This window comes from Bufo bufo, chromosome 3, assembly GCF_905171765.1.
Source record: "Bufo bufo chromosome 3, aBufBuf1.1, whole genome shotgun sequence".
Classification (NCBI taxonomy): domain Eukaryota; kingdom Metazoa; phylum Chordata; class Amphibia; order Anura; family Bufonidae; genus Bufo; species Bufo bufo.
In genome coordinates, this window is record NC_053391.1 from 188277554 (window position 1) to 188289729 (window position 12176).

Below are 12176 nucleotides of genomic sequence, written 5' to 3' on the forward strand. Positions count from 1 at the left end.
CTTCAAACCCCTGTCCGGGTCATGTAAGCCTCAAGTTTGCCGCGGTATCGGGGACGCCGATGCCGCTTCTCCTGCTTTGGGAACTCTGGGCTCGGCTGCGGCTCCTGCGCTCCTCTAGGCGCACACTGGTGGAGGATTGCCGAGTCGGCCCACGTGACCGGAAGTGCGCGTTCGCGTGCGCCGGAAGAAGATGGCGGCGCACATCGCATGATGAAGGCCTCGGTAATCTGAGGCCGCACATGGGGGTTGACTCTTCCTTGGAATGAGTCCCCCAGGAAGAGGAGGCAGAGCTGCATGGCGGTGGGGGGGGGGGACGGACCAAAATGAGGTAAGTCCATTTAAGTGATGATGGCTGAATGTTCAGTTGTGCATCATGGAGGTCCAGATGTCTTTAAAGCAGAAGGCTGGTAAGTAAGTTACACTCCCTGCACTGTTTTGCCCGGTGTTATAGAGAGTTCTATAGTTCTATATGAACCTAGCTCTCTCTCTCTCTTACACCTTAGGCTAAGAAAGAGACAGGACACAAGTCCCATGGGGATTCAAAAAAGAAAGCTAAAAAATGTGCGACATGTCCCAAAAAACTGGAGTCATATAAGAAACCTCTATTTCCGGACTGCTTTTCTAAAATTCTTAAAGAGGAACAACCTTCCTTTATGTCAGAATTAAGAGCTATAATAAGAGAAGAAGTCCAGGCGGCAGAATTAAACCAGGTCCCTACTCCAGTCCCCTCTCCACCACCCTCCAAACGACTCAGGGTTCAGATGGACTCTGATTCTGAGGATGATGGCTTATATTACTTAGAAGAGATGGAAGAAGAATATCTCCTTTCCTCTCTCTCGGATGAACCAGGAAGATACTTCTTTTCTGGAGAAGACCTCCTAACAACAATAAGACAGACGATGGCAGTCGAGGAGGAGGAGCAGGCCCGAACCATTCAAGATGCAATGTTTGGGGGCCTGAGAGCAAAAAAGAAGTTTTTTCCAGTGAACTCAAATCTGAAGCAATAAATAAAAGACGAATAGGAGGAAGCAGAAAATAAACTATATGTTCCACAGGAATTTAAAAGCAGACTGCTCTTTGATCCGGAAGAGACAAAATTATGGGAAGAGATCCCTAAAGTCGATATTCAAGTGGCAAAGAAAACCACAATTCCATTTGAAGATTAATCCCAGTTGAAGAATCCGATGGATCTAAAAATAGACGGCTTATTAAAAAAAGCATGGGAATCTTCGGCTGTATCCATTAACACAAATATTGTGGCCACATCCGTGGCCAGGGCGATGTTTCTGTGGCTTGAACAACTGGAAAATCATCTTAAGCTAAAAACATCCAGGGAAGAAATTTTGGAGTCGCTACCATTATTAAAGATGGCTACTTCTTTCATGGCAGATGCCTCAGCAGAATCCATCTGGTTTTCAGCAAGGAATTAGTCACTAACAAATACGGCAAGACGGTCAGGGGATATAACTTCCAAGAATAGATTATGTGCAATCCCCTTCACTGGCTTTTACCTATTTGGACCAGTCCTGGATTCTATTCTGGAGAGCGCAGCAGATAAGAAAAAAGGCTGTTCAGAGGAAAAATCAAAGAAGCCGCAGCTCTTTCGTAAGCCCTCTAGACAATTCCAAAACACAACGGCTAGAGGGAAGGGTAAGACGGGTAGATGGAGCTATCCTAAGGGAGGAAGAGGATTTCTCTTCAACCCAAATACAAAAACAGGAAAACAATGACACTAATAACTCTAGGTGCGTTTCTATGCACCATAGACTTAAAGGATGCTTACTACCACATCCCCATACATCAGCAGTACCAACAATATCTATGATTTGCAATCAAATACAAGGGAAAAAATTACCATTACCAGTTACACTGCCTGCCGTTCGGGATATCCTTAGCCACACAGTGATCACAGAAATGATGGCCTATTTACGGAAAAACCAGGTATGATAGTACCTTACCTAGACGATTTCTTACTCCTAACATAATCAAAACAGCGTCTGGAGGATCACATTCAACAAACTCTTTTCCTGCTAAAAGAGTTGGGATGGATTATAAATTACAAGAAATTGGACCTGCATCCGGACACCAAAAAAAATTCCTGGGAACCCTTCTAGATTCAGTGGAACAGCATTCCTATCTCCCAGATATAAAACAAGAAAGGATAAGAGAAAGAATAGTATCCTTTAAAAGGAAAGAAAATCATACCTTAAGAGAGTGTATGCAGATCCTGGGCCTAATGACCTCTTGCATCTCTTCTCAATTATACCTTGGCACAGTACCACTCAAGAACATTACAAGACGCAGTGCTCTCATCATGGGATAGAGACCACCGCTCCCTCAACTCCAGGACAATCCTCTCAGAGAAGTTAAAGAACTCCCTATCCTGGTGGGGGAACCCGGAAAATCTAAAGAAAGGAGTTCCCTGGAACATGTCTCCAGGAATAGTAATTACCACAGAAGCGAGTCAGAGAGGCTGGGGCGCCCATTTGAGAGATTGCTTCTTTCAGGGAAAGTGGTCCTTACAGGACAGTCAGAGGTCATCAAATTTCAGAGAGTTGAAGGCGGTACTGGAGACGCTAACAGCAGCAGAGCATCTACTTCAAAGACAACATATCAAGATACTTTCAGACAATATGACCACGGTCTGTTATCTGAAGCGTCAGGGAGGAACAAGAAACCCTCTCCTTCAGAATCTGGCAAACCAAATAATTACATGGGCAGAAAGGAGAATCCTTTCCATCTCAGCTATTCAACTAAAGGGAGCATTCAACTCCACAGCAGATTTCCTGAGCCGACATAAATTCAACCCAGGAGAATGGATGCTTAACAGGGAAGTATTCCAATTGATTTGTCACAGGTGGGGCTGTCCACAAATAGACCTTTTTGCGTCAAAAGAGAATTCTCAGCTGGATTGTTTCTATTCACTAAATCTAAGAGACAATTCGATGGGAGTAGATGCTTTAGCTCAGGGGTAGAATATGGACCTTGGATATGCGTTCCCACCTTTACCTCTGATTCCTGCGGTCTTAAAAAATTGAAAGTGAGTTCAACAATTCTAATCTTGATAGCACCAGTCTGGCCCAAGAGAGGCTGGTTCCCAATTCGGAAGGAGATGTCTATTGTGGATCCAATATCCCTTCCAAAGAGACAAGATCTTCTACAAGGTCCTTTAAAACATCCGGATCTCTATAAGTTGAATCTAACAGCCTGGATCCTGAGAGGCAGACTCTAAAAAAGAAAGGCCTCTCAGACAAGGTAATATCAACATTGCAAAAATGTCGCAAACCAGTAACTTCAGCCATATATAACAAAATATGGAAGAAGTTTACTTCATGTTTGTCTCTTACTCATCCAGATAACACTTCACCTTCAATAGGTTGCATTCTGGATTTCCTTCAGATGGGATTTGATATGGGACTAAAACCCAGTACCCTAAAAGTCCAGATTTCTGCATAAGGTTGTTTTCTAGACACCCCATTGGCAGATCACAGATGGATAAAAAGGTTTGTAAAGGCAGTGTCCAGGATGAGACCTACTTTTAGACAGACGGTTCCTGCTTGGGATTTAAACATAGTTTTAAATGGCCTTTGTAGCCACCCTTTTGAACCAATTGATCAAATTTCGAATAAGATGTTGTCCCTTTAAGCTGTGTTCCTGGTAGTGTAGAATAGGGGAGATCCAAGCCCTGTCAATAATGGAGCCATATTTAAAGACTCTAGACGATTGTGCTGTTCCTTTCATATTGAATTTCTGCACTGTATTATTTCTTGTTTTTACCTATGTTGTTTAAATCTATTGTTCTCTGCTGCCATCTGCTGGCCGGAATTTGTATGCTGCACGCTTCGTTCGTTGTCTATAAAGTTTTCTCTGGGCGTGGTTTTAGCAGCCTTGGGCCTGGTCACTTCCTGTAGCCTTTTTCAGTGCTGCATCCTTTGTGACTGGAGACACACACCTCGGCTTGTGAAGGCATCAGTTTTTGACCAGCAGTTGCCTCAGCAGTTGCCTCAGCAGTTAGCCTCAGAAAAGACATCCACATCACAGCATCTACTGTATTGCATCACTGTATGTCACTGCTCTGGATCAAATAAACCCACGTTTGATTGCATCCTCATGTCTACGTCTGGATCCATCTAACCTGAGCATCTGCCGGTCCGGTCTGCTCCACTGCTTGGATACGAAGGTAGGCCAGTCACAAAGCCATTATCAGTTACACCTTCATTCGCCTTCATGTGGGGACAGAACAGTCAAAAACTGCCTTAAAGCCTTATACCCCAATCAATATCTGTCTGAATGTCCAATGCCCGGCTACAGGTTCCCTCAGAGCCCAGTGCCACACTCAGGAACCTCCTCTGCAACAGGCCCACTCCCAGCAAATCTGCCCAGCAACAGTGCACGTCCCATAAGCCTAAGGGGAAGCACGGCGTGTCCGCAGTAGATATACTCTCGCCTGGAAGTCCTCCACTACTCACCAAGCCACTTTCTACATCCTATATTAACCCTTGCTCGCATGATATAAGAACTGTTCACGCACGCGGGGCCTCCCTTATACCAAAACCCCGCAATTCACTCAAAACACCTTGGGAAACTCATCGGGGTGCCTCATCTGAGCCGCACTGCAATTTTCAGCCCCCAATTCAAAAGTTCATTTTCTTAAAGAGACAGCGCACCTTAAATCAAAATGGCCGAAAAGGACCTCGTACAGTTCCCCAGTGATCAAATAAAGCAAATGCAACCTGATACTGATCATTATGAAGAGCTGGAGGTAGAACCCACACTTCCAGCAGACCAAGTCACGCGACCAAGGCGCTCTCTCAAACCAACTATAAAGATCACAGAAAACTATCACACCATGAAAGATGAGCTATGTGACAACTTGGAAGAGCTATGGGGACGAGTTTCCTCCCTCATATCAGGACTTAAGTCCTCCTCAGGCGACACCACCAGTTTACAAGTTGCCGTCGGGCGGCTGAATGCAGCCCATGAAAGATACAAGAGACTGTCCACAAGGTATATAACCTTTCTAAAAGACTCTAATATTGAAGAAGCCCCATCAGAATTGTGCAAGGCAGAATCAATAGACAGACAAAGAGACGCCATGGTGCTGGACGCTAAAGATAAAGTGGAACTCCGCATCTCTCATTTACAAGAAACCAGATCACACAGATCGCATTCATCAAAACATTCCTCGCGGTCCTATAGATCATCATGCTCTAGAAGCTCCACCCTGAGCGACAGATTACTAGAGGCCCGCATAAATGCAGAGCAATCCAAAGTGAGACGTTCCTTCACCGAAAAAGAAGTCCTTGCGAGGGCAGAAGCACAGACAGCAGCCAAGAGGGCTGAAGCGGAGGCAGAAGCCAAGAGGGCAGAAGCAGAGGCGGCGGCCAAGAGGGCTGAAGCGGAGGCAGAAGCCAAGAGGGCAGAAGCAGAGGCTCGAATAAAGATCCTTGAATCAGAGAGGGAAGAGGAAATTGCATTAGCAAAAGTAAGACTACTTGAGCAAGCATTGAGCCAAGGCCTTGATTCAGTCTGCTTACCACCAGAGGAGATAGACGATCCAGCTGATCGCACCAGCGACTACATACTGAAACAGTTATCTGCACCACCCCCAGTGTGCAGTACTGTCCAAGCCAACAACACTGAAACCTCCAAGTCAGCTCTACCTGCAGGGCCAGTGACACCCACAGCACCCGAGCAATCCAATAACAGTTGCCCAGACGCGCTCTCTCAAGGGCAGTTATTACAGCAAGATGGCTACCAGGTGTTTCCTGGCCTACCTCCACAGCTCAAGCAGCAGTCATCAGAATCTACAGAGGCTAGACCACAGCTCAACCCTGCAGCAACATCATTCTACCCGGAAGCATCTCACCCTTTCACGCCACGCAGCCTATACGCCCCAGGGGCATCACAAGTTGTCATGGCAACAAGCAGTGAGAAATCAGATATGTCTGAGTTTGCCAGGTTTATGGTGAGCAGAGAGCTAATTAACACCAGTCTCTCAAAATTTGATGACCGTGCAGAGAGCTACAGAGCCTGGAAGGCAACCTTCAAAGCCGCCATCGCCAACCTCAACCTAACTGCAGAGCAGGAGCTCGACCTCTTGATCAACTGGCTGGGCCCAGGCTCCACAAATCGGATCAAGAGCCTTAGAACTGTCTATGTGGGACAAGCAGAAGCAGGTCTCGCTGCAGCCTGGCAGAGACTCGAACGCACCTTTGGCAGCGCAGAAGCAATAGAGAAGGCACTATTCAGGAGACTGCAGAACGTCCCCAAGATCAGTCTCAAGGATGTCCATAAGCTTCAGGATTTAAGTGATTTGCTCATGGAACTGGAGCTCGCCAAAAGAGACCCTCGTCTGTCTGGGCTGTGCTACCTGGATACAGCCCATGGGGTGAACCCAATTGTCGTGAAGCTACCATACAGCCTGCAAGAGAAGTGGGCGGCATCAGTCTCAAGGTACAAAAGAGTGCATGACGTCACCTTTCCCCCATTTATTCATTTCTGTAGATTCATCGATGAACAGTCCCAGATGAGGAATGACCCCAGCCTCGACTTCCTGGAGTTCAATACTACAGCCTCAGTGACACCATCATCAAGGTATGAAAGTATTGTACATAAACACAGAGACTTTAAGAGCAGCGTGAATGTTAGAAAGACTAACCTACCATCATCTGCAGTACCCACTGGTAGACAGTACACTACCTCATCAGGAGACAAGGCCTTCAATCGTGAATGTCCCATTCATAAAAAACCACACTCACTGAACAAATGCAGAGGATTTAGATCCAAAACCATACAGGAGCGCAAGAAAGTCCTGACCGAGCTTGGGGTATGTTTCAAGTGCTGCGCTTCATTGGAGCACATGGCTAAGGACTGCAAATCCATTATCAAGTGTGAGGAGTGTCATAGTGATAGACATGCCTCAGCTATGCACCCAACTCCACTCACAAGGGATTCACCTGCTGCCGTCACCACCAGTCCTGCTCAAAGTCATGGCGGGGAGCCCCAGAACCACGCTAACACAGCCACTGCTGTTTCCTGCTCATGCTTGGACGTATGTGGGGAGGGCCAGAGTGAGAAATGTTGTGCCCGCATATGCCTAATCAAGGTCTACCCGGAGGGGCTACCAGAAAAGGCAGTAAAAATGTATGCCATCATTGACGACCAAAGCAACCGCTCCCTAGCAGGACCTAAATTCTTTGAAGCCTTTGGAATAAAGGGACCGTCAGAACCCTACATCTTAAACACCTGCTCGGGTCGCATAGAGACTAGCGGCAGGAGGGCACAAGGATTCATCGCTTGTTCCGTCAGTGGAAATACAGAAATACCTCTACCGACGCTGATCGAATGCGATCAAATACCCAACCATAGGGATGAAATTCCTACCCCGGAAGCTGCATTTCACCATCCACACCTAAGGCACCTAGCCAACGTTATCCCACCTATGGACAACAACGCCGAGATTCTACTCCTGCTTGGCAGAGACAATCTAAGGGTACACAAGGTGCGTCAACAGTGTAATGGTCCCGACTATGCACCATACGCCCAGAGACTGGACTTGGGATGGGTAGTCATAGGAAATGTATGCTTGGATCAACCAAAAATCCGCTCATTCAAAACGTACGTGCGTGGAGATGGACGCACAACTTGCATTAAGCCTTGCCCTCATCACTATGAGGTGAAAGAGAAGCCTCCAGACCTCATACAACCACCTGACGACATTCCTCCCTTTGCTGACAACTTGGGAAGATTAGTCTTTCACACAAGCAAGGACGATGATAAAGTAGCTTTGTCAGTAGAGGACAGAGAATTTATCAAGATAATGGACAATGAGTTCCTTAAAGACGAAACCAATCACTGGGTTTCTCCATTACCCTTCCGAGCTACCAGGGTGAGACTCCCGAACAATAGGGAACAAGCTCTGTCTAGATTTAACTCTCTTCAGCGTACCATGAACAGTAAGCCTGAGATGAGAGAACACATCGTTGCCTTTATCGACAAAATATTCCGCAACAACCATGCAGAACCAGCTCCATCCTTAGGGAAGAACGACGAGTGCTGGTACTTGCCTTCATTTGGAGTGTATCACCCACGGAAACCTAATCAAATTAGGGTTGTTTTCGACTCAAGTGCCAAACATCAAGGTGTATCTCTTAATGATGTCCTTCTCACAGGTCCTAATCTGACGAATAACCTAGTTGGAGTGCTGATGAGGTTCAGAAAAGAGCTCGTTGCCATCACCGCTGACATTGAACAGATGTTCCACTGTTTCGTAGTCAGAGAGGACCACCGGAATTTCCTCAGGTTTCTGTGGTACAAGAATAACGACACCAACGCAGAGATGGCAGAATATCGTATGAGGGTACACGTATTTGGAAACAGCCCTTCACCTGCCGTGGCAACTTACGGCCTTCGGCGAACTGCCTTAGAGGGAGAATCCGAGTACGGTAAAGACGCCAGAGACTTTGTAGAAAAGGACTTCTACGTAGACGATGGACTCAAATCACTACCGACTGAAGAAGCGGCTATCGATCTGCTCAAAAGGACTCAAAGTATGTTGTACCAAGCTAAACTTAGACTACACAAAATTGCTTCAAACAGCCTGGCCGTTATGAGGGCCTTCGAATCAGGCGATCATGCACCAGGATTCAAGGACATTAACTTGGGACTGGACAGTCCACCTGTGCAGAGGAGCTTGGGCCTCAGATGGGATCTCTCGGCTGACTCCTTCGGTTTTCAGATAAGTTGTGCAGACAAGCCATTCACAAAACGAGGCGTCCTATCAGTGGTAAACAGCCTATTTGATCCGCTGGGATTTGTAGCGCCCATCACCATACAAGGTAAATCTTTACTGAGACAGTTTTCTGAAACAGTCAAGGATTGGGATACCCCACTTCCCTCCGTGAAAGAGCAACAAACCGAAAGGATTGACTGGCCTATCGGACTAATTTCAAAGGTTTTCCCTAGCAAGGATGGCAAGGTCCGGAAGGTGGAGTTGAAGATCTTCAGGAAAGGCGAGCTCAAAACGTTCTCAAGACCAATCAACGAACTCATTTTAATATTGCCCATCGAGAACGTCCCTGCAGGGTGAACAGGACTGTATCAAGCTTCGCAGATCTTCTCCATTCCAAGTTGGAAAACAGGACTAATCTTTTTTGCATTCTAACATGTTTTTCTTTTACAGGTTGTTTATATTTTATGGACATTCGTCATAGTGAAATCCCCAAAGTGAATTTCAGACGGGGAGTGTGCTGTTCCTTTCATATTGAATTTCTGCACTGTATTATTTCTTGTTTTTACCTATGTTGTTTAAATCTATTGTTCTCTGCTGCCATCTGCTGGCCGGAATTTGTATGCTGCACGCTTCGTTCGTTGTCTATAAAGTTTTCTCTGGGCGTGGTTTTAGCAGCCTTGGGCCTGGTCACTTCCTGTAGCCTTTTTCAGTGCTGCATCCTTTGTGACTGGAGACACACACCTCGGCTTGTGAAGGCATCAGTTTTTGACCAGCAGTTGCCTCAGCAGTTGCCTCAGCAGTTAGCCTCAGAAAAGACATCCACATCACAGCATCTACTGTATTGCATCACTGTATGTCACTGCTCTGGATCAAATAAACCCACGTTTGATTGCATCCTCATGTCTACGTCTGGATCCATCTAACCTGAGCATCTGCCGGTCCGGTCTGCTCCACTGCTTGGATACGAAGGTAGGCCAGTCACAAAGCCATTATCAGTTACACCTTCATTCGCCTTCATGTGGGGACAGAACAACGATCGTATAATACTGAAACTGGATCCGTTTTTTTTACCTAAGGTAGTTTCGCCCTTTCATAGGGAACAGGAAATAATGCTTCCTTCATTTTGTGCCTCCCCAAAAATGCACAGGAGGAACGATTCCATTGTCTGGATGTTAGAAGAACAATTCTGGCTTACCTTCAAAGGACAAAATCCGGGAGGAGATAGACTAATCAGAGAATCCTACAGACTTCAGAATATAGTCTGCCCTTTAACTATAAAAGCCCACTCAACCAGAGCCATGGCAGCAACATGGGCAGAGAAAGCCGAGGCCTTGGTTAATCAGATTTGCAAGGCCGCAGTCTAGTTTCCTGACTTTTGCTAAACACTATAGGCTAGATGCTCTAGCCAACCAAGACCTGGCATACGGACGGAAGGTCCTCCAGGTGGTGGTTTCCCCCTAGTTGGTAGTTCTCCAGTGGGTGCTGTCATGGAGGGTCGTCCTGGAAACTAAGGTTTAGTCTTACCGGTAAATGGTTTTCCAGGAGTCCGACATGACAGCACCCGGTATTCCCCCCCCCCCATCCCCCATCCCCCCCCCCATTTGCTTTGTTTTTTGTTTGGTTGATCTGACTTTATGTACCAATGCGATGTTAAACATGGTGATTTCAAATAAATAAGTTGCATCCTATCCGGTGTAGTAAGTTGGAAAACACTGGAGAGTGGGGGTGGGGAGGGGCCTTTTAATCTCTCTCGCTTCCTGTCCCTACAGAGACCAATAGGACATCCTCCAGTGGGTGCTGTCATGTCGGACTTTGGAAAACCATTTACCGGTAAGACTAAATATTAGTTTTTCAATTTATGTATTTTTAGGAGAACAGCCTAGTTTATCCAAAAACATGAGCAATCAGGAGGAGTCGGATTCTGATGGGGTTCCAGAGTATGATGATGATTTTGAGAAGGACCTTGACTGGTTAATAAATGAAGAAGATGAAAAATCTAAAAGTTCACAGGTATAATTAACATAATGTTTCAGAATATTTTCATACTTTTTTTATTTTTATTAATCAGCATGACTGCCCTTGGTTTGAATTAGCACATACTGTATGGATGGCCCCACCATATAAAGTATAGCCTGATGACCACATAAAAACATGGGTGTCAATGGCACGTGTGTCACATCTATATCTGTGCCTGTTGAGGGAATACTACAGAGCAAAAGTGTTCCCCCATTTTCTAGTAATAGTTCTGCCTTCCATCTACTTCATGAGAGATAGAGGCGGAGCCTGTGGCCTCTGAGATTATCCACCTGTTCCTTTTGATATCATTGGGGATGGTGGTGCAACATTGAGGTATGTGACTAGATATAATTTATCCATGTTCATTGAGACCCTTTGAACCACGTGGTAACAGCTCTTGACTTTTGGTCACATTTAGCTACGTCTCCTTTGCTATCATGGTTGGTACTTTTTTTTTTAAAACTGACATTTCTGATTTTCACATCACATAGTAATATATTCACTATTTGTATGTTGTGTCTTATTTAAGAGTCAAGAGGAAGAGCTCAGTGATTTGAAACTTGACTCGAGGCACTCAGTCAGAGAGGAAAATAAAAGCGACACGTCTTCAAGCAGTGAAAATGAAATTGTTCATGTTGAGCCAAATACAGTTAGTGAGCTTGCACATGACTCTATGTCTGAATGTGAAGAATCTGACATAGAAGATGAAGAAGCAAAGCGATATATTACAGAGAAGATAGAAGAAGCCAACAAGAAATTGGAAATGGAAACAGTAGATGAAAATCGAGAGAGGAAGCTCAAATTCAAGGAAAATTTGGTTGATCTAGAAGTTCCTCCACTAGACTTCCCCAGCAGTGATAGAACTGAAAGTTTCACAGAAGATGATGTTGTAGATGGCATGTCTCAGTTGCAAGTAGATGAAGCTTCAGCAGATGGCAAGGAACATAATGATAAAAAGGGCGGCACTGGTGAAGAACCTAAGGATGCAAAAGTATTGGTTGAGAAAGATGGAAAGTTTGAACTTGTCAATTTACGAGACATTGAAAACCAATGTTCTTTGCCTCCTATAAATAACACTAAAGACAGCTCCAAATTGTCATCTCATTCAGATAAATTTGTTTCTTCAGCTAATGGCGATAAGAAATATTCAACTATCAATAACGTGAATGGCTTCTTCCCGCAACCTCCTACTGGCCCTAAAGTCAGACCCAACTCTGCTAACCTAACAAAATCTTTGCATAAAGTAAAGCCACAGCGGAGAGTGCAGTCCGCAAGTGTGTCAACCAGAAACACCACATTCAGCCTCTCTCCTGAGCAAAAGGAGCTACAAAAACGGATTCTCGAGAGAAAGGAGAGACTTAGGAGGGAGGTAAATATATAAACCAAATATTAAATATTATTTTTATGCATTTTCAATATTTCATCA

General features: G+C 45.3%; 1 protein-coding gene across 2 annotated transcripts in view; it reads left to right on the forward strand.

Moving 5' to 3' along the window:
* Positions 1-12176, forward strand: part of CCDC181 (coiled-coil domain containing 181) — a 53378-nt gene that overhangs the window by 24007 nt on the left and 17195 nt on the right. For both annotated transcript variants that reach the window (XM_040423840.1, XM_040423841.1), the window contains exons 2-3: positions 10605-10744; positions 11280-12119. In XM_040423840.1, coding sequence (XP_040279774.1) covers positions 10605-10744; positions 11280-12119 — 980 coding nt within the window. The remainder of the gene's footprint in view (positions 1-10604; positions 10745-11279; positions 12120-12176) is intronic.